At 49.5% G+C, this 22625-nt stretch overlaps 1 protein-coding gene across 3 annotated transcripts in view; it reads right to left on the bottom strand.

The window, feature by feature from the left end:
- KIF3C (kinesin family member 3C) overlaps nucleotides 1-17036 on the bottom strand; it is a 35438-nt gene extending 18402 nt beyond the window's left edge. For all 3 annotated transcript variants that reach the window (XR_008289628.1, XM_027033364.2, XM_053201134.1), the window contains exon 1: nucleotides 15495-17036. Coding sequence is in view for 2 of the 3 variants with exons in the window: in XM_027033364.2 (XP_026889165.2) it covers nucleotides 15495-17036 (1542 nt within the window). In the remaining variant the exon portion in view is untranslated. The remainder of the gene's footprint in view (nucleotides 1-15494) is intronic.
- Between the last annotated feature and the right edge of the window lie 5589 nt (nucleotides 17037-22625).

Raw genomic sequence — 22625 nt, 5'->3', positions numbered from 1 at the left:
GAGAGAGATGGAGAGAAAGAGAATCCCAAGTGGGCTCCACACTGTCAGTGCAGAGCCAGATGCAGGGCTTGAACTCAGGAACCGTGAAATCATGACCCGAGCCAGAATCAAGAGTCAGACACTTAGCTGACTGAGTCACCCAGGTGCCCCAGAATCACTGCTTTTTGAGATTCCCCCCAGAATCAATATTACCGGGGGACTTGTTACAAATGCAGGATCTTGGGCCCTACACAGACCTAGTGAATCAGAATCTGCTTTGTAAGGAGATCCCCAGGTGGCCCGTGTGACATGCTTTAAGGGGCATGCTGTTAGCACCATCATTTTCCTTACAAAAGCTCCGACAGGTTAAGTTATCCATCCACCATCAGTCACATCACGGCCATTAAATTTAAATGGAAAATCCAGGCCCAGGTCGGCCTGGCTCCAAAGCCCATGCTCTTTCTACGCCAGACATTCTGTTCAATGTTTTAGGAAGCAGAACCTGCTAAGAGAAGAGCAACACGTTTCTATCAGGAGAAAATCGTGTCTGACTCATCCCCATGGTTATTCCGGTACATGGGGAAGCCAGTGGCCAGAACGTTAGAGGTTAAAATACCCCTGCCTTGGTTAAGTTAGATAGGGGGGCTGGGGTCAGTGGGGGGTAAGGAGACAGAAAAGGGAAGTATATTCTCGTAATAGGGGGGTGGATTAGGAAAAGGAAACAGAAACAGGCATCTCTCTGGATGGAAAACTGTTCAGATGTTAAAAGACAGGACTGATCTCCACTAGAAATCACACAAGAAAGAGAGCACTGGCCAGATACCCAGCTCCACAGATGCCCCCAGAGCTTCGTAAATGGTAACGTCCAAGAGAATTTCTAGGCCGTGTGAGCTGACAAAAAAAATGTCAGATGAGCTTCAATTACAGTTTTACATTCTGGGAAAAAGTAATCCTAGCTCTACTCATTAAATGATAGCTGTGAGCAATCAGTTATGAGTTAAAAAAAAAAAAAGTGGGGGAGGGGGGAGTAATTCTCTATTGTTCCCAGAAGACATTGGCTTAATATGCTTCCACAGCTAAAAAAGCCACTAGCATCTGGCCAGGCACCATCATGAAGGCTTTTTTGGAAACAAAACAAAAATCATTCTACCCTAATATAAAATGGTGACGCAGCTCAATCTGGAGCACTGTGTGTAGTTCCCTCACTGCGTCTCTGGGGACACGGAGAGAGTGATCTAGAGAAGGGAGCTAAAACCATCCAAGGGCTATTAAAAATTAGGACTCTTTAGTCTGCAAAGACAAAGAAAGGTTACGAGGATAGACCTGGAAACTATACGATCAAAATAGGTGTGGGGGTGCCTGTCTGGCTCAGTCGGTAGAGCATGCGACTCCTGATCTCAGGGTCGTGAGTTCGAGCCCCAGGCTGGGGCATAGAGCTTGCTTAAAAAAATTAAATAAAATATGGAGCACCTTAGTGGCTCAGTCGGTTAAGTGTCTGACTCATGATTTTGGCTCAGGTTATGATCTCTTGGTCGTGAGATCGAGCCCTGCATCAGGCTCTGTGCTACGTGCACAGCCTGCTTGGGATTCTCTATCTTTCTTTCTGCCCCTCTCCCGCTCAGGCACACGTTCTCTTAAAATGATAAACATTAAAAAAGAATAATAAAATAGGGGCACCTGGGTGGCTCAGTCAGTTAAGCATCTGACCTTGGCTCAGGTCGTGATCTCGTGGTTCATCAGGTGGAGGGAGCCCTGTGCTGACAGTGTGACAGAGACCGCTTTGGATTCTGTCTCCCTCTCTCTCTGCCCCTCCCCTGCTCATACTCTCTCTCTTTCTCTCAAATGAATAAACATTAAAAAAAAAATGTTCCCTTTAAAAGATAAAATTAAATTAAAATAGGTGTGAGAAGGAAAGATCCAGGCGTTTCCAATCAGTCCTGGTACATAGAGGAAGAGCTTATACTTTGGGTTTTTTTGACAAAGAAAGGGAAGTTCTACTGTTCATAAAAGGTGATAAATTTATGGAATTGGTTATCTCAGGAGGACTGTTTTAAATATCTAACAGTTTATTAAGGGATTCTAAAGACACATTTTTTTTTTAAGTAAGCTCTATGCCCAGTGTGGGGCTTGAACGCAGGACCCCGAGATCAAGAGTTGCTCTACTCCCCCAGGTGCCCTCCTGAGCACACATATTTAACCTTTTATTGTCTTTCTCTCCCTTCAGGAAAAAAAAAGCACTAATATCAGAATAACCACAGAAATAAAAGAAAATTAGGAAAAGACATATTCCTCACATACTCAGCTTCTTTTATTTTCCCTGTTTTTCCAGATTTTTCCATATGCACACATCATTTTTTCACATCAACAGGCAAGGTATAAATATACACTCATGTCCTGCTATTTCCATTTAATCAAATCTCTCCAGAATTTCCTGTTACTTCACTAAGGTTTATGACTATAAGTTTGATGATTGCATAATACAGCAGCTAATTTAAATATATTTCATTAACTTGCATTAGAAGATATTTTGGTTGTGTTGGGGCACCTGGGTGGCTCAGTCGGTTAAGCATCCGATTTCCGCTCGGGTCATGATCTCACGGTCCGTGAGTTCGAGCCCTGCATCGGGCTCCGTGCTGACAGCTCAGAGCCTGGAGCCTGTTTCAGATTCTGTGTCTCCCTCTCTCTGACCCTCCCCCGTTCATGCTCTGTCTCTCTCTGTCTCAAAAATAAAAATAAACATTTAAAAAAATTAAAAAAAAAAGATATTTTGGTTGTGTACAATGTTTATGACAAACATCCTTGTACATATAATTTTTTGGTTTTTTTAGATGACTTTCTTAGAAGGAAATTTCAGGAGTGGACAAAGGATTATAAACATTTTGTCTATCTTAGAACATACTGCCAAGTTCTAACCACTTAAACTACTGCCAGCAATAAATAATGGAGCTGCTTTTATTACAATGTCATAGGCACGAAGTATTATCATTATTTTTAAAAACTGCTCTAATAGTAGATATAAAATTGAGCCTTCCCATTTATTTTATATTCTCTATACCTTTCAGGTGGACTTGTGGAGGGCTGAGCTCTCCTTTCACAACATATCCTTTTACGCTTTTTTCAAGTTATTTTTTTTTTTCTTGGTGATCTTTAAGTAAGGAGACAGACCTCTGATTCAAAACAATTCTTTGTTCAGCCTCCACTTTCTCCAGCTACCCACACCTAGTCCTTTGCTCTCTTCATTCAAAATTCGGCCTGACAGGGGTGCCTGGGTGGCTCGGCTGGTTAAGTGTCCGACTTTGGCTCAGGTCATGATCTCGCAGTTTGTGACCTCAAGCCCCACATTGGACTCTCTGTCAGAGCAGAGCCCGCTTCAGATCCTCTGTCCCCCTGTCTCTCTGCACCTCCCTCTCTCTCCCTGTCTCTCTCAAAAATGAATACACATTAAAAAAAAATTCTGCCTGACAATGTCCAAATGGATTCAAGATACCCATTTAGACAGTCAGGCAGACTTTGAGCTGCCAATCAGGCCTGGAATCTGCTGTTCCAGCCAAGACCACCAGGGCCCCCAGGTTCTGAGCCTCCCCTACCCATACAATAGGACTCTCAGGACTGATTTCTCTGTCAGTTCTTGCTAATTGGCCTTCATGTTAGATCTCCTCCTTGGATCTAGAACTCTGCTTCAGGATCTCTCCTTCTGGCTGGGCCCTGGGCTCTATGAAGAGAATTCTGGATGATGTCTGACTGTCTGTTATCACCCCACTCTCATTTGTCCACAGCCCCTGTGCTTCTCCGCCAGCCCCGCCGAAACCCAGCACAGACGTGGTCTGAATGACAACTGAATTTGCCTTTCTGGTGACTCACCAAGTCTTGCCCACTTGTCCAGCCCACGCTGTCAGCCAAGCCTGGCTGACAGAGCCTGTCTTATGCTAGAAGGGGGGGGGGGGGGGGGGGCTGGTCCTGGCACAACATCTGTGGGCAGGTGCAAGGTCTCAGCCCCCACCTTCTCCCCATTCTCAACCCATGCTGTCTGCTTCGCCCCCACGCTCTGAAATATGTCATGCATGACTTCAATTCTTTGCTTGGAAACATGGGTGGGATTTTTTTGTTGCTTTTACTTTTATGTCCCCCCCCCCTCATTTTTCTGAGGATACCGGTTGCCATCTCCTCCTTTTCTTCAGATCTCTGTCCTTACTATCACCTATGGAGGACAGGGAGGGACAGGGATGCCTCAAATCCGTAGGCCCACTTCAGGCTGGGATTTACTAAACAGAGGGGCTGGGAATACAGGGTTCCTAGTCCCCAGGAACAGTTCCCTGGAGCTCTTAGCTGCCCTAGTTAATGCTGCCTTTGTGATCTCTCAAGGCAAAAGACAGGTGGGTGGGGCCTGTGGACAGGACTGGGTTTGGTCCTACTGGTTCTAAATAAGTCCAGTGTAACTAAAAGGCCAGCAGAGGCTGTGGGGGTGGAAGAGGCAGGGCTGGGCGCTCCAGGGCCATGGTCTGACTCTTGAGAGACTGATACAAATCACAGCAGAAGTAAGGCAGCCTCAGCAAATCATGGACCCCACCCCCTTTGCTTTACAGATGGGACACTAAGATGTGTCAACAGAGATGGAGTAGTCTAAGCCTGGAGTCTCATAATCCAGGAAATTTTAAGTGTAATCTGGGGGTGCCTGGGTGGCTCAGTTGGTTGAGCGACCGACTTCGGCTCAGGTCATGATCTCACGGTTTGTGAGTTTAAGCCCCGTTGTCGGGCTCTGTGCTGACAGCTCAGAGCCTGGAGCCCGCTTCAGATTCAGTGTCTCCCTCTCTCTCTGCCCCTCCCCCACTCATGCTCTGTCTCTCTCTGTCTCAGAAATGAACATTAAAAAATAAATAAAATAAAGAAGTGTAATCTGCTCCTACATTGACTATGTCCTTCCCAGATAATTTCCCAATTTGACCAGGGTCTTGATTCCAGGCATTAGAGGCGGCTGCTGTGACAACTGATAGCCCATTTCATCACAGGGACCATGTCAGCCTTCAGGCCCAGCTTGGGATATTCAGAGGTTCACCCCTTCCTGTGCAGGGTCCAGTGCAAGACCAGAAGGAAGAGGAAGGAGGCCTCAGTACTCATTAAGCGCCGATCTGGAAAGACAGGAGACAGCCAGGCCCAGAGAGCCACTCTTCTGAGAAGATACGATCAGGTATGATTTCACAGAAGCCAGACAGGCTCTGCCCTGCCAGCGCCAGCTAATCTATGACATTCTGAGGGCGACAGGAATCACAGATGCAACTTGCCATGTGCCTGTGGCCAGGCTAGGTCCTTTTAAGATTAATCATCCCATTTGAGATAACAAGAATGATTACCACTTGACATAAAAGGAAACTGAGATTCAGACTGGTAAACAGACTCGCTCAAGGTCATGGAGCCAGTAAATGGCAGAGGTGATATTTGAACAGCAGCTTCCTAACTCCACTGGCGTCCTTTTCCCCGTTCCACAGCTTTCTCCTGGGTTCAGGAAGGAAGGAGCCTAGGAGAGAAGCAGCATTTGGTATTTGCACCTTTGCCAATTCGGGAACCATCAGGAAAGCTCAGGGCGCCATTTCTTTCTCTCTGAGGCGAAACAGGCAGATGTCTGCTGAAGATGCTTTTGCCTGAGGCATCTTCTGGGGGCCTCTGAGATGAGTGGGTTAGAGTCTTAACCACATGCCTGGAGGGAGGCTGTCAGTGTCACTAGCATCCCGGAGAGAGGCTAACCCCTGGAATGTTCATGGGAAAGGCCACCTCCCAAGTTCCACAGAGGAATGATATAAACAGCACTGGGTATGTCAGGGAGCCTGAATGCTGGTACATTTGCTATGTAATCTATTACAATCTATTTGCTATGAAATCTAGGGCATCAGACCCTGGACTTCAGTTTCCTTATCTGTAAAACAGAAGAGAATACCACCAACCTTGCAGGCTTTGGGTAAGAACGGTGAGTTGGGTAACAGATGTGAAAGTACTTGGTAAGTGATAAAGTACAATCAAATGTCAGCAGTTACTTGTCAATCAGTGTCTACTCATCACCAAGAGCAACACAAAACAATCAGTGGAACAGTCCTTGCTCAAATCTCTTGTTACCACCACTCCCACTGTCACAGGCCTATTTCTCCTTCTGTGGCTCCCTCGTTACAGATCTTGAGAAGATAGCAGTAAGAGGAAAAAAAAAAAAAGAAAGAAAGAAAAAAGAAAAAGAAACCAAAGAGACAACAGTAAAGGGAAGAACCGTGCTATTTGCAGTGATTTTCTGCCCCGGGGGACAGAAATCAGGAGACTCAGGCTGTTTCCTGCCTTGAGTCTCCTTGGATGGCTCAAAACACAACAGAAAGGATTGGTCTCTCAAATGCTAGGAATTCTCCCATCAAGAAGAAAAAAATTAGCGATCGGGAAGCATATTGGCTGGGGAGTGAACTGAGCTGGACTCCGCTCCCAGCTTTGTATTGGACAGGGGACGGATGCCCCTCGGAGAAAAGCGGGAAGAAAAAAAAACAGCCCGTTCACTTCAGTCAGAAAACCACAAACACCTCACATCTGATCCCCACCTTCCCTTGTTTAGATGTAGTGTTCTAGAGGGTGTCTCTCCAGCACCAGGGATGCAAGTGAACAACAGAACACTATAATGTCAGAACTGGATGAGACCTAAGGAGGCATAAAGGGCAGACTCAGCATTTGACAGCCTGGGCACGGGGCCAAGGGCTTAGGTGGGTCACTGGGGTCATACAGCCTCCAGCCCCCAGGCAATGCTTGGTCATTCCTCTCCAGTCCCCACTGCCCATCATTCAGGCTGACCTCTAACCCTGGGCTCCTGACCTGCTGCTTCTGAGGTGAATCAGCAAATAGTATAGAAAGCAAGGAATCATCTACTGATCATGTCTTACAGTCCCTGGGAGGGGAAGTGACTTGTCCACGGTCACAGGATTACCAATAACTGAATATCACTGAGAATGATTATCAACCCGGATCTCCCTCAATTATTCATTTTTTTTAAATAATTTTTTTTAACGTTTATTTATTTTTGAGACAGAGAGAGACAGAGCATGAATGGGGGAGGGCCAGAGAGAGAGAGGGAGACACAGAATCGGAAACAGGCTCCAGGCTCCGAGCTGTCAGCACAGAGCCCGACGCGGGGCTTGAACTCACGAACAGTGAGCTCATGACCTGAGCCGAAGTCAGACGCTTAACCGACTGAGCCACCCAGGCGCCCCAATTATTCATTGTTTTTAAGCCAATCTTCCAACCAGGTGTTAACACATTTCTTTTATATATTTTTCCTCCCTTAAAATTTTTAGATTAGTTTTTATTTAACAAAGTACTATATGCTTGCAGTAAAAATAAAAAGATAAAGGTAAAAAAAGTATAAATTGAAAAATGAAAGCCTCCCTCCCCATTAAAATTCTTAGAAATAACCACTATTAGTGAATTCTTATCATTCCTTCCAGAAATTTAAATAATTTAAAGACTTACTCAACTATACCTACTGATACATGCTCCTGGTCATGGGTACTCAAAAAGATTTGTTGATGATATGAATGAATGGAGCCAGGTGAGTTAGGGGTTGGGGGTTTGCATCATACGGAAGGCCAGAGATGGGTTGAGTTAAGCATCTCGCCAGATAAGAGCTCCCACTGGGGCCTATTAGCCCGGGATCTGGCATGAATCTCCCGTATCTGAGTTGGTGTTACAGTGTGGAGGTAAAGATCGTGGGCTCTGGAGACAGGCAGACGGAGGCTCCTGTTCTGGCCCTAACACTTCCTAGGCAAGTGACCCTGGGTTGTTCCTTCCTTAAGGAGTCTCGGTAGCCTCACTGGTCACGTGGAGATTAAAATAGTACTACTTCACGGGGCTGATGTGCGGATTAAAGAAAAACAATGCACATAAAGAACACAGGCAGTGTGTTTGGCTGTACGAAACTTGCACTAAAGAAACGGTAGCTATCATCATCATTACTATTGTTGTCATTATTATTCTGCTGGCTCACCTCAAGAAAGGAGAAAGCCTGCAGGTCCGTCACCTAGTGCTATAGAAACAGATCAGCCCAGGACCTGGTACTCCTCGGTTAAGTACCTCTGGCAGGAAAGGGAGACGACTGAGAAATAACTCTAATATGACCAGGAGTTAATGCCCAGGAATTTCTCAGCATATCACAAATTCTAGATATACCAAACCACAAGAACAGGTGCCCTCTGAACTCTGGGAACAGGGATCTGCCTTGCACAGCTGTATGGCAGAATGGCTAGCTTTGTGGGAAGAGGGACCATTTTCTTATCTCCTCAGGCTACCTGGTTCAACAGCTCTCAGGCCAAGAAGGCTCCAGAAGTGGCCTAGACTGGCCAGGTGCAACAGGCTGGCAGGGCATGGCAGGAGAAGGGTGCCCTTCTCTAGCTGCATTCCAGGACTTGCCTCTAGTCCTCAGAGCACAATGAGAACATTATCATAGCCACTTGATGCAATCTTGTGCTATCTGGGGGCTGGAAATGACTAAGGGCAATAATACAGTCCTCCAGTCAACACACATAGGGAGAAACCCAACACTGGACCAAAAGGCCTGCTGAGCCTCGACATAACTCGAAGCCCAAAACATCTGATGGAAATGTATGAGTCTTAAATGCTTCTTGCCAGGCAAATCTTTATATTATAAAATGCCCCAGCTCATGGTAGTTCTGTTAAATGATCACACTGCTGCCAGGGATGGGAAGGAAGAGAAGACACGGATCCCATCAATGCCAAGAGGCCATGGACTCTGACCTAGATGTCAGACGCAGCTCGGGGCACCCATCACTTTTTATCAGGAGGCTTCTCTCAAGGATGGTGGAGGACTTAGCTGAGATGGGGGTGTGTTGTATAGTCCCTGATGACCCAGCCCCGTAAATCCGAGTGTCTGGCACGGGACTGGTGTCCTGGGGGACGTGGAAGGCACCAGACCAGCTTTGGGGAAGTAGACACTTCCTAGATTACTGGGGAGTCTCTCCAGAGACTGGTAACAGCCCTATTCAGAGACCAACATGAAGACCAGAGAGCGGAACGATACTGGGTATTTAACTCCCCCCTCCACAGCACTTTTTCTCCTCCTGGGGCTCCTTCTCCCCAGAAGTCCTGCTGTTCGCCCCTTTATCCACTTTCTCCTTCTTTCTCCCTGCCTTTATGACCCCACTTCTCTTTCCCGTCTTCACCGTCCCCGTCTATTTCTTTCCTGTCTTTCTCCCCGTTCTCTTCTCTCTTTTCTTCATTTCATCGTCTTTTTCTAACTGGCCATGATAGAGAACTGAAAATTATTTTTTATTATTGATTGAATGCATACATTAAAACTTAAACCCTCTGGTCTTAATTTTTTCTTTTTTCTTTTTTAGGTTTTATTTATTGGGGCACCTGGATGGCTCAGTCAGTTAAGCATCTGACTCTTGATCTCAGCTCAGGTCTTGATCTCAGGGTTATGAGTTCAAGCTCCACGTTGGGCTCCATATTGGGCTCCACGCTGGGCATGGAGCCTACTTAGAAAAAATAGTAATAATAATATAAAGTTTTATTTATTTAAGTCACCTCTACCCCCAACATGGTAGGGGACCAATGGACCAAACTCATGGACCAAACTCATGGTCAAGAATTGTATGCTCTTCTGACTGAGCCAGCGAGACACCCCTAATCTGAATTTTCAAAAAGGTGAACTGAGTATTTTATATTTTGCTCTAAAAAATAGTATTTCCAACAATTAAGGACTTTTAGGAGGAGGAAGGGACTTTAAAGACCATCGAATTCAATGGCTTTGCTGATACATAAATCCCTTTTGAACGCCTCTGACATTCAGTTTCTCCTTGAGCCCTCCCAGGGATTGGAGCCCACTACCTCTAGAAGCAGCCCATTTCTAAGTGTTAGGAAGTTTTTTATATTGACTTTAATCTGCTCCTGTAATTCCCATCCTCTGGCTACCAGGACAATCTAGGATATAAAAACAGGACAATCAGGGTGCCTGGTGGCTCAGTCAGTTAAGCGTCCGACTTCGGCTCAGGTCACGATCACACGGTTTGTGAGTTCGAGCCCCACATCGGGCTCTGTGCTGACAGCTCAGAGCCTGGAGCCTGCTGTAGATTCTGGGTCTCCTCTCTCTCTGCCCCTCCCCTGCGCATACTGGCTCTCTCTGACTTAAAAATAAATAAACATTAAAAAAAAAACAAAAAATGGTGCAATCATCAGAAAGTGAGGTGCCTATTAGGTTCAAAAGATGGGGGTAGGCCAGCTGGCTGTGAGGTTCTCCCACTGGAGTAGCTGGCTTGGGTGGGCAAGATTGAGGAGATATATGGCAGCCAGCCACTGGCAGGCCCTGAATGCCAGACTAAAACGTGGTGTGTCTGACTTATCAGGAAGGTGAAGCCAGGAGACACTGTCCATGAGGCAGTAATAAACAGTTGTTATTTACCGAACACTTCCATGCCAGGAACTGTGCAAAGTGCTTTAACGCTGATTATCTCATTTAATCCTCCCAATAGCACTGACGTAGTGGTACTGTTATTGTTTCACTTTATAGATGAGGTAACTGAGGTCTCAGAGCTAGTAAGTCACTAAACTCAGGTCTGTGTCTGATGCACCTGTTCTGAATACAGCACGCTACAGAACAAGGTCAGCAGAGAGACCAGGATGGGAGACCCCAGTCTGGGAGTCATTTACACAGAGGGAGAGAGTGTCAAGAACAGAGGGTGAGGGTCCCATTTAAGATCTCTTCTAAAGACGGGCCCCCAATCTCCATCTCTGGTCTTGTGCCTCCTCTTAAACTCCACCGATCCATCTCTAGCTGCCCATTGGATTTTGTCACCTCAAGTTCAATGCAGCCACACAACCTCCTGCCATTTTCCACCACCTTCCTAGCAACCAGGTTGCTGATCTTCCTAACTCTTTAAGCATAAAAGAGGATCAAATTTTGTGTTAAACCAACCCGGGCTCGACTGGATTTGCCACATGCAAAATATGAGGCCTTGGGCAAGTTACTTAACCTCCATGGGCCTCGGTTTAACAGCTATAAAATGGGAAGAGTGACACCACCTTTCTTGGAAGGTGCTTGTGTGGATTAAGTTGCATAATTTATAATACAATATGTAGTATAGTGCTTGGCACATAGCAAGTGTTAAGTAAACGGCATTATTACTGTGATCACTGCTATTTCTGGAGCTTGAAACCCCCTTTCTGCATAGCTTCTCGTGGTTAATCCCAGTGCTCATGAGTGGGGGGGTGGGGAGGGGAAGAAGAGGGACCTACAAAGTGGACAATAAAAATTCAATGCAGTTTGTATTCTCTGCAATGACCTCATCCCTTTGGCTTTGGGAGCGGCTGCTGCAGGGTCTCTTTTCTACACCCACCACAGACAGAGCTGGGCTCCGGCCAAGACCTGCCTGCTCTTCTCCCTCCAGACCTAGTTACGTGGGGACCAACAGGCATGCCTCTTCCCCTCCTCTCTTTAACTGGAACCCTCATTTTGTGTCATCTGCAGCCCTGACCTCCCCGAGACACACTTCTGTTTTCTCTCTTAAGTACCTAGGATCAAAGTTTTAGAGATTACCTGGTCCAATCCCTCAAACAACTCAGTGCGAAATTAAAGTAGTCATTTAAAAAACGTCTGCGGGGCACGCCTGGGTGGCTCAGTTGGTTGAGTGACCAACTTTGGCGCAGGTCATGATCTCACGGTTTGTGAGTTCGAGCCCCGCGCCGGGCTCTGTGCTGACAGCTCAGAGCCTGGAGCCTGCTTCTGACCCTGTGTCTCCCTCTCTCTCTCTCCCCTCCCCCACTCATGCTCTGTCTCTCTCTGTCTCAGAAATAAACATTAAAAAAAAAATTAAAAAAAAAAAACAAAAACGCCTTGCACAATTAAACGTGAATAAAGTGGGCCTTCTCCCAACCAATCCATATGCTTTCACCAGTGCTCACCGCAGTCCGTGCACTGTGCCCAGACACATGTCGGCAGAGCCACAGCCTCAGTTGTGGGTCTGTGACTTGCCCTGCGCCCCCTTCCCCATAGGCCCTGGAAGCCATCAAGCCCCCTGGAGGTACTACATAAGGGTTGCTAACGATTCGTGAGATCGTGAGAAAGCAGGCTCGCTGGTCACAATCGCAAATCACAAGCAAGCACACATTTGCACACCTAACACCCCCTGAGGCCCACGGTGAACACAGAAGGAGAGATGAAAGGAGACTCCAAGGAGACAGGCACTGTGTTTGTACACAGTGAGGACAGAACAAAGGAATCAGGGAGCCTGGAGGTGGAAGAGAAAGCTGGCGAGACAGACTGTAAGATGAGTCAGAGAGTGAACGAGGGCACTAGGTCGCATCAGCTACCGCTTAGTTGCCCCCAGAGGGTGGTGTGAGCAGGACGAAGGGAATGGGGGGAGGCGAGAAGGGGAGTTGATGCCATAACTCAGAAGTGGGAACCAGAGGAGAGTGTGGCTGATGGGGAGCAGAAGCTCAGTTAATTTCCAGGAGGGACCCGAGCTCCCAGCCTTCTGAGTTCTCCCACGTCTTTCTTGCCCGGCTCTGCTTCCGGAGCTGCAGGGTTATGGCAAGGCCGTGGGGGACGGCCCGGCAAGGAAAGAGTCAAGCTAACAACAAAGATGTCAATCCCGGAGATCACTGGACCCCTGCTTGGTAGACAGAAGCCACCCTGTGGCTGCTAATGCCCCTCCATTTATTTGGCTCTTTCAACGTATTTCAAATGCCCACCCACTAATGATCTCATTTAATCTTTGGCACAAGCCCGTGGAATAGGCAGGCCCGGGATTATCTCTACCTCGCTCCTCCCCTCTTTGCCCTGGTGATCCCTCAAGAGTCCTCAAATTGTTTCCTCCATCCCAGAAACATCCAACATTGAACCAGCCAGCGCCTTAGAGGTACGAGGAGCTTGGGGTCCTCCGTCCAGGCTCCACTTTGAGTTGCTTGTTGCTGTTTGTCCCGGGCTGGGTGTGATAAGAAGTCACAGGACATGGACTCATTCCCCTCCTGGAATTTCCCAGCCACCCCTCCCCCTCCACTAATGTCTGAAAGCCTGGCACATAATGACCGTTTCTCCCAGTCCCCAGGGAGATGTGTCAGATATGCGGGACTTCTCATTAGGCGAACGGAAACCTAAGGCCTAGAGAGGCGAAGGCCTTTGCCCTGAATCACACAGTGAGCAAACATGGAGGGACCGTGATGACTTGAGAAGAGCACAGGTCTGGGGGCATTAGGAGACCTGGGTCCCAGTCCTGGCTCCACTGCTTATCAGCTGAGGGCACAGAGAGAGTCACTCGACTTCCCCAGCCTTGGTTTTCCTAACTGTCAAATGGGAACAAGTAGTTCCCATCTCTTGGGGTTGCCTGAGGTGAAGATGTCAAAGAGTTACAGAAAAATGAATTTTTCTGATTATCAAGTAGCACAGGTAACATCAGGATGCTGCTGTCATGGAGAGGCCAGATCAAGCATAAAGAGTCTAGGATTTCCTTAACTTACCTGTGTGGCCCTGGGCAAGTCCAGGCCTCAGTTTCCCAAAGGCCCTGCCAGCATTAAGAAGGAGGGTTCTGTGGACCATGGCTTTAGAGCAAGAATTCTGGCGCTGGCTGCCCTGATCTCCTGACCATCCTATTATCTGTGGCCACACTGCCTGAGATCCAAGAATCTTACTGAGGGAGCCAGTCAGTTGCCAACAATGGGAGATCCCATTGTTCCCAGTGGGAAGAATCCACTGGATCCTTCACCCCAACCCCTCTACCCATTTCGTCAGGGCTGAAGTGTGCTTCTGCACCGTCTCAGCCTCCACGGCCTCCCAGCCTTAAGGGACATGAGGATGGAGAAGGGAAAGTAAGGGGTAAGGGGGCACTCTTGGTAATGAAACCAATGACAGACTCCTGCCCATGTAAGCTTTCCCAGTGGAAAGCACCAGACTGCCTGGATTCCCTTCCTCCTAGGGAGAGCTGAGTGTAACTATTCTGCCGTTAACATCTTGCTTCTCCCAGGATGGCCCCAAAGGTGCCGGGCCCCTGATCCGTTCTTTGAGGAAGCACCTCAGCAGAACCCTTGCTGAGCTCACGGAGGTGAATTAAATATTAAATATGCAAGGCCAGAGCCGCGGGTGCAGCAACACATTCCCATAAACACAGACAATGGCATACAGCTCATCTGCCCGTCTTGCAGCAGCTGCTGCTCTCCTTCCGCGGGCTGGGTTCCCTGATCCCCAGCCCACACTCTTGAGAGGGCATAAAAAATAGCAATGTTTTTTTCTCTCCAGCAAGTGAACCAGCAAGCGCATGGTTCCCTGTGTCCTTCCTCCAACCCCTAGTGCTGAGGAATCCAGGGACCCAGAAATACCTGGACCATTGAGTTGTGGCATCAGCAGCAGTGAAATTTAACAGGTCTGTGGCTGGCCTGGCAGGGACCTCTGTAGCTTAGCCCCACCTAGGGCCTGGAGGCCCCCATCGGGAAGGGAACGGCTCAGGAAGGCCCAGATAGCTCTCAGGGCAATGGGGAACTAGCTCTTACTGGGACCAGGACGAGGCCTGGGTGTGGGGGCCAGTTTGCTTCTCAGGTTGGAAGAGGTTCAGAGATCGCCGAGACCACCTCGGTTTTACAAAAAGGGAAACTGAGGTTTGAGAAATGGAGGAAGCAACTTATACAAGGTCACTTAATGAGCTATAGAATAGCTGGGCCTAGACTCCAGGGCTCCGGGGTAGAGCCCAGTGCTCTCCCGTCCCCTCTCTGTGATCCCTGAATCTCCCTCCTGATGCTACCAAGGACCAGGCTCTGCACTGCATGGCTCCCTTGGACTGCTTTCATGGGAAGCTGGATCCATCCCTAGTCCTGCCTGGCCATCCAAGTACCGAAAGAGCCCGAGGTCCAGGCATTCCAGCTCAGCTCTGCCATTTTGTAGGATGGAACCTTGGTCATGTCACCTCTCTGAGACTTACTTAGTTCCTTGCCTGTACGGTGGGGATTTAAGAACCAGGACCCTGGATGGCTCCTGTAGGGCTCAAAGGAGATCGCGTTTGTGGGGCATTTGGTCAACCGGGAAGTGCTGTCCGAATGTCAGATATGGTTAAAATGGTGTGAGGTGTGAAGGTGCTGCAGAGGGAGGAGGTCCCAGGGGAGGAGGCTGTGCAAGACAATCCACACCCAAACGAGGCTGACCTGGTCGTCCCATGGACCCGACTGACACAGACGGCACCAGCAGAGATGGACAGGCAGTAGGTGAGACCAGCTCAGGTTCACTGGCTTGAAAGATCACCTGCCTGCTTTGCTTCGTGTGTGTATGCATGTGAGTTTGTCTGTCCTCCTAGATGCTCCTGGAAGGTTCTGCCTAGCAGCCGGGAATCACAGGAATTTGCCTGGCTGCTCCAGGGGAGCATCTGGCAAGAGGGCAGTGTGTGGCGCTGAGGGAGGACACCTTGCTTCACTCAGGTCAGGGCACAGACCCTCAAAGAAAAGCCTGTCACCCAGATCCCTCTGGGGACCTCTGGAGTACCCCTGCTCTCTGGGGCCCTTACCTTGTACTTGGCTGCGAGCAGCTCTGTGGCCTGCTGCTCCCGCCTTAGGTCTTCCAGCATCTTCTCCTTTTCCTCCAGCAGCTTCTGCTTCTCCTCACTCACGAGGCTGCGGTCATCCTGGATGGCCGCCTTCTCTTCCTCCAGACGCTCCTTCTGTTCCTGCAGGTAATTCTCCATGTTCTTATCCAAGGCTGACTCCAGGGTAGGCTGGGGCGGACGGTGGTTGTTGTTGTTGCCATCCTCCTCTTCAGCCACCCAGGCCTCTATCACTGGCCCCTCAGGGTACCCGGCTGGGGCTGACACAGCCTTCTTCCTGCGGCTGCTCTTCCTCCGGAGCCGCTTTCCCAGCATCCCCTTCTTCTCCAGCTGGGCCTTCAGGCGGGCGATCTCCTCCTGAAATTCCCGCAGCAGAGTGTCCTTGGGGTCCTCGTTCACCCGGGGCTTGTTCTTGATGTTCTTGGCCCTGTTGGCAAAGCGCAGGGTGGAGAGGCTCTCGTCGTAGCTGTGAGAAGCTGGCCCCAGGGTGGCCACCATGATGGTCTTGGCGTTTCCCCCCAGAGAGTCCTGGAGCAGCCGGGTCAGCTTGGAGTCCCGGTAAGGGATGTGAGTGCTCCTGTTCCCTGCCAGAGCAGCGATCACGTTGCCCAGGGCAGACAGTGAGAGGTTGATTTTGGAGGCTTCCTTAGGCCTCTCTCCACCACCACCACCACCACCACCACCACCACCGCCACTCCCCGTGGACTGCGTGACCGTCCCTCCGGCTGTGTTGGGGCCTGCCTTGTTCTGCCTCTCACTGCCAGCCAGGTCCACCAGGTTGAGCTTGCCCACACGGATGTGGTCCTGACCATCTGAGCCACGCTCACTGCACTCCACCGTGATGACAAAGATGGCATGGGAGCGGGAGCTGACCTCATTCATGTGAGTGCTGCCCACTGCCCGGGTCTGGTTCCCCAGGTTCATCACGTGCTCAATCTCCTTGACATTCTTGGTGACGAAGGAGGAGAGGTCCTTGATGTAGACGCCGGTCTCCGGGTTCTCCTTCAGTTCTAGCCTCTTGCCAGGCTCCTTGGAGAGCAGGTCTCGAATCTCCTCCTGGTAGATCTCCAGGTAGGAGGCCCGGACCAGGTACTGCTGGTTCTGGGAGCGAGAGATGTGGGTGAAGATATGCTCAAAGGCATTGGGGATGACCCCGCGCAGCTCGGGCTCCACCCAGGTCCCCTGCATGGTGTAGGTCTTGCCAGTGCCCGTCTGGCCGTAGGCAAACACCGTGCCATTGAAACCCTGAAGCACCGAGTCTACCAGGGGCCTCACGGTTTCATCATACAAGTCCGCCTGCTTGGAGCTGGCATCGTACACGGCATCAAAGGTGAAGGACTTGGGCAGCTCCCCTGGGGCAGCGCGGGGGTTCCGCAGGGTCACCTGGCCCAGTTTCACGTCCATGGTCAGGATCTGCTCGTGACCAGCAGCCTCCTCCTTCCGGCTGAGGGGGCGGCACCGGGCCACCACCTTTAGGGCCTCGCTGGCCTTGGTTTTACTGGCCATCTTGCTGCTCTGTCCTTCCTGCCCCCAGGGCCCCTCCGCAGCCTGGGCGGTCCTGCTGTCCTCTCTAGGTCCGGATCAGCCGGGCCGGCCCAGCCCCCAGGCGCCGCTCTTCAATCCGCATGCAGCCTCCTAGGGTGGGGATGCTGGGAGGTGGCCCCGCCGCTGCTGCAGTCCGGGCCTCCACCGCTCTCCGGTCCTCGCTGCACCGGCCGGGCAGGGAGAATTAGGCAGAATCCCCGGGCAGCCGCGGGAGCCGCACCGGCCGAATGGCAGTGCCCGGAACCCGCCCCATGCTGGGGCAGAGGGAGCGCTGCCGTAAACAGCTACGGCAACAATGAGATAAAGGAAGAGGAAAATGGGATGGGGGTGGGCGGCGAAGCTGTCTTCTCCTCCTCCTCCTCTTCTAGGGATCCATGGCGGGGGCTGCTGGTCCTGGGCGGCCGGGGGTCCCGGCCCTCCCGAGGGCAGAGGCTCACCTGGGGTCCTCCCCCCGCGCTGGGGGATCATTCATTGCAGCCAGCGCGGCTGCCGCTGCCCCTGCCTCCACCTTCCCCGCCGCTGCCACCGGAGAATGAGAGAGAAAAACAGAAGGGGATGGGGCGGAGCAGCCGCGGCGAGAGTGATGTTGCCGCCGCGCTGCGGCCCCAGCTAAGCCGCCCGGCTGGGGTGGGGCAAGGGGCGGGGCCGCGGGGCGGGAGGCGCGAGCCCGGCGCGGCCGGAGCGCGGGGGACAGGGGTGCATCGCCCGCCCGCACCCCCGCGGACCCCTCCGGAATGACAGGCTCGGGTGCCGACCCAGGTCCCGCGCCCACCAGGCGGGTGCGGCGCAGGCACCGCCCGCCGTCACCCCACTGGGCCCGAGCATGCTGGGAATTGTAGTCCTGCCTTTGTTAACCGGGTTCTGGCAGGTTGCTGATGCCTTCTCGCGTCCGGGAGGCCCCTCCCTCTCTGGCTTGCAACCTACGGAGTGACTGCTGAGGTTGCAGCCTACCTGGCGGGGACGGGGCGGGGGGTATCCACCACCCACACTTGTTCCCTCCACAGGTACCATCATCCATCATTCCACTGCTCCTGCCTTTCTGCCTGCAGACGCGTATAGATCACCCCTCCCCTTCAGAGTGGTGCCAGGCACCTTGACTCCTAAACGTTTCCTGACTCTGTCGTTCCTTTACCCTAGCCTGATTTACCTCTGGCCTTCCTCTTGTCTCCTGGAACCACCTTGCAGCCGATTCTCTCCTCACGTGTTCTCTGCACATGCGCCCAGGTCCCCTTCTCGCCTCTTCCACTAGTCTTCCATATTGTCTACAAGCCCCACCATCTTCTGATACAGGTCTACCTTCCGAGCCTCACCTCCAGGTACACTGTGTTCCAGACATTCATTCCTTCAAACAGTGCCTGCGGAGCCCCAGGCCCCATTCTAGGAGCTGCACCTTCTTGTCCTCAAGGAGCTCACATTCTAAGAACCATGTTTTGTGTTCTTAACTGGATGTGCTGTGTTGCATCTTTGTGCCTTTGCCCAGAGGGTGCTGCCACCCTTTCACATTTGGGACTGTCATTTGGGCAGTTCAGGCACCTCCTCCTCTGGGAAGCCTTCCTTGATCAGTTTCTTTTCCGGAGCAGAAAGAGACAGAATTTGCATAAAACAAAGCTTGAACTCAAATTGCACCTTTTTTTTAAGTTTATTTCTTTGCTTTGAAAGAGAGAGAGAGCAAGCAGGGGAGGGGCAGAGAGAGAGGGAGAGAGAGAATCCCAAGCAGGCTCCATGCTGTCAGCACAGAGCCTGATGCAGGGCTCAGTCCCACAAACCAGGAGATCATGACCTGAGCCAAAATCAAGAACTGGACCTCAACTGACTGAGCCCCCCAGGAACCCCTCAACTTGCACTTCTGGTCTCCATCCAACTGTGTGACTTTGGGCAGTCACTTACCTTGCTCTAGCTTCAGCTTCCTCATCTGTTTAAACAATTGGAGTGGCGAGCCAGGGGCAGGGGTGAACAATACTCTATGGAGTAGTTGCAAGGCTTAAATGAAACAGTGAAAAACTATTGTGCCAGTGAGAAGACTTTTTTTTTTTTTTAAGAGTTTATTTTTAAGTAATCCCTACACCCAGCATGGGGCTTGAACTCACAATCCTGAGATCAAGAGTCATGCTCCGCCCACTGAGCCAGCCACATGTCCCTGAGAAGACTTATTTTTAGGCAAGCCCTTAATAGATGCTTGTGGCCTAGCTTGGTTGCCCTACAGCTCTTGCTGTCTTGAGGACCCTGGATAGACTAGGTCTGTGTTTAGTGTTCCTCTTTAGGGGTCTTCGTATTTTTCCTCTAGGATACAAATCAGTATAATTTCTCAAGTCCAAGGACCAAGCTAGTGCCCTACCCATATTCCACTCTGCAGAGAGCAGTTGAATCTGTGGACTGAGCCCAAGTTGTCCTTTCTCTCTGAGATCCAGATTGAGGAGGTAGTGTTATCTGGACCTTCATGGCCCTTCTTCACAGAGGCACCAGCAGAATCTTTGCACAAAACATTTCCAATGACGCTATTCTCGGGAGGACCTAATTGTTTAGTTCTTCACCTCCTCCCCATCTTCAAATCCCCGGGACCTTGATGTCAGCTCGACGGGAAGCTTGAGGCTTAGCTGTTGGCTCACCTACTTGTGAAGTCTCCTGGCTTTCCTCGGCCCTCTCTTTGATCAAGCTCTACTGCTTATGATTAACTTGGCTTTTGGACCAATTACTGGGTGGGGTTTTGGCTTTGTAGACTAACCTCTCTTGGCTCTGGCAACCTGACTTCTGGATGGAGCAACCATTTGGCTCTTGAACTATTTTCTTGTTGCGCTTGGCTTTGGTTTTTGGACTACTCTTTCTCTGCTTTGGCTAACTCACCTGACACTACATCTCTGCTGGATAAGAGGGATTCTGGCCCTGTTCTTCCCACGTGACACTGCCTCCTGGCCAGGCACTTGCTCAGATCCTCGGATATGGGAGGGGGCCTGGAATCCCAATGCCTACAGGATGTGTGATCCTGAGTAAATCATTCAGCTTCTCCGAACAGCTATTTTCCCAGCGGGAAACGTGAAGATAAGAATGTTTCCATTACTCACAGGGTTTACATGAGTTTTGAGAGAGATGATGTGAAAACTCCCTGGATGTAGAAGACATTAAAAAAAAATAGTAGTTTTCCTTCCTTTTGTCCTTTGTAGTCAACGGTGTTCACATCCTGTGTTTGCCTTTTCATCATCTTCTCCAGCCGTTCTTCCTTCCCTCTCCCTGTTCCACACTCAAGTCTCTAGTCATTTGGGTTTTCTTGAAGTTTTCCAAACACACCATAAATTTTCAGGCCTCCATGCCTTTGCTCACGCTGCATCTCTGCCTGCAATGTTCTCCTAACTGTCCCTGTCTACACCATCTCACTTTCTATTCGTTCCGCAACTCAACATGGCTTCTACTACCACTGTTCCATAGAGATTTCTCTTACCAAGGATATCAGGAGCCCCGAGGTGCCAATTCTAGTGGACCCCTTTCAATAGGAGCATTTGGCATAACCCACCTCATCCTTCTTTAGCAAACTCTCACTCACTTCCTGTGGTTTTCATGACCCAACACTTTTCTGGTTTTCCTCCTACAGCTCTCATGAGTTTTTGGTGGCTCAGTTCAGTCTCCCTGACCGGTTGACCTCATTCAACTCCAACATTAAATGGTGTTCACTAAGGTTTGATCCTAAGCCCCCTTTTACTTTCAGGGTCACCCTATAATGATCACCGTAGTTCCTTGCTTCAGTTCATGTCTAAGTGATTCCTAAATTGGTATTCCAGTTCTGCCTTCTCTGAGCTCCAAATCCATGTATCCAATTCTCTAATGGACATAGCCACTTGGATGGCTCCCATGTGCCTGAAATTCTACTTGTTCACACTGAACTCATCATTCTCCCTTCCGAACTTTGTCCTCCAAGAATGGTCTCTAGCTCTGTAAATGGCTCTTCCCCCACCCACAATGTATCCTTCCAAACACTAAATCCTGTCAACTCAACTTCCTTAACATTTGTCAGATCTACGGACTTCTTCTCCCCTTGTACAGTCAATCTCATGACCCAAGCCACCATCTTCTCTGGCCCGGTGCCCCACAGTAGCCTCCAGTCTGGTCTCCTTAGGTCTTCTCTTGCCTCTACCCATCCATTCTGTACAAGTAATCCTACAAGTAATTAAAAAGACATGTCTGATCATGTCTCCCATGCTTAAAATGTTTTGATGTTCTTCATTGCTCTTGAATTGAAGTCCAAATCATGAATGTAGCCTCCAAAGGCCTATGCAGTCTGCTACCTGTCATATCTCCTGTCACATCTCATGCCACTCTTCACCTTGCTTCCTGTAAAGACCACAAGGCCTTTGCATAGGGCCTGTTTCTGCGACCTAAAACATTTATCCTAATCATCTTTACCTAGATACCTGCTCTTCATTCTTCAGCTCTCAGCTTGAATGTCGATTCCAATAGGTGTATTTCTTGACTTTCCCACCTAGTTTATACCCCTTTGTAATATGTTCTCACTGTTCCTGTAGTTTTTTTCATAAAACTTAGCATAATTGTAATGAAATAAATATTTGCCCTCCTTTGTTGTTCTGTGAAGATATAACATCTCTGTTTGGCTCATTTTTTAAAAAGTAAACGCTACACCCAATGTGGGGTTTGAACTCACGCCCCCAAGATTGAGAGTTGCTTGTTCTACTGACTGAGTCAGCCAGGTGCCTGTTTTGTTCACTCTTGTATCCACAATGACTAGTCCAATTCCTGGCACATAGCATGTGCTCAATAAATATTAAAAAACAATTTTAAGGTTAATTTATTAATTTTGAGATAGACAGAGAGAGAACAAGTGGGGAGGAGCGGAGAGGGAGAGAGAGAATCCCAAGCAGGCTCTGCACTGTCAGCACAGAGCCCCGTGTGCGGGTGGAACCCACGAACCATGAAATCATGACCTGAGCTGAAATCAAGAGTCGGATGCTTAACTGCCTGAGCCACCCAGGTGCTTCAATAAATATTTTTATAAATAAACAGAAAAAGTGAAAGTCCTGTATGAACATCACCTTTTCTGGGAAGACTTCTTTGACTCTCCTAATTCTATCTATTCTAATTAATCGCTCTGTTCCTCATAATTCCATAGCTCATTGTTTAACTAGCCTTAGAGAACTCATCACTGGTTCCCTTGTATGGGTTATGGTTAACTGAGTCTGTCTCCCTCCCCATAATGTGTGCCCCCTGAGGACAGGAGCTATGCTCTTTGCTTCTGTGTCTCCTTTCCCCATACCTAGCATGATACTGTATACACATTAGGTAATCAAAATCGGTTGTTAAGCAAATGAATGAATGAATGTTCCGAGACCTTCAGGGCAAGGAAATGGGGAGGCAAGACCAAGAAGCGGTAGTAAAAAAAATTTTATATTTGTAGAATGATTTACAGTTAATAAGGCATTATCACATGTATTTCTCACTTAATCGTCACATCAACCCCAGAAAAGGGGCAGATATTAATATCCCCATAAAAAGGAGGACTCCAGGGCGCCTGGTGGTTTAGTCTGCTAGGTGTCCAACTCTTGATTT

The sequence above is a fragment of the Acinonyx jubatus genome, chromosome A3, assembly GCF_027475565.1.
Source record: "Acinonyx jubatus isolate Ajub_Pintada_27869175 chromosome A3, VMU_Ajub_asm_v1.0, whole genome shotgun sequence".
In the NCBI taxonomy this organism is placed as follows: domain Eukaryota; kingdom Metazoa; phylum Chordata; class Mammalia; order Carnivora; family Felidae; genus Acinonyx; species Acinonyx jubatus.
The sequence above is the reverse complement of the archived record's forward strand: the minus strand, read 5'-3'. Positions and strand labels throughout refer to the sequence as shown.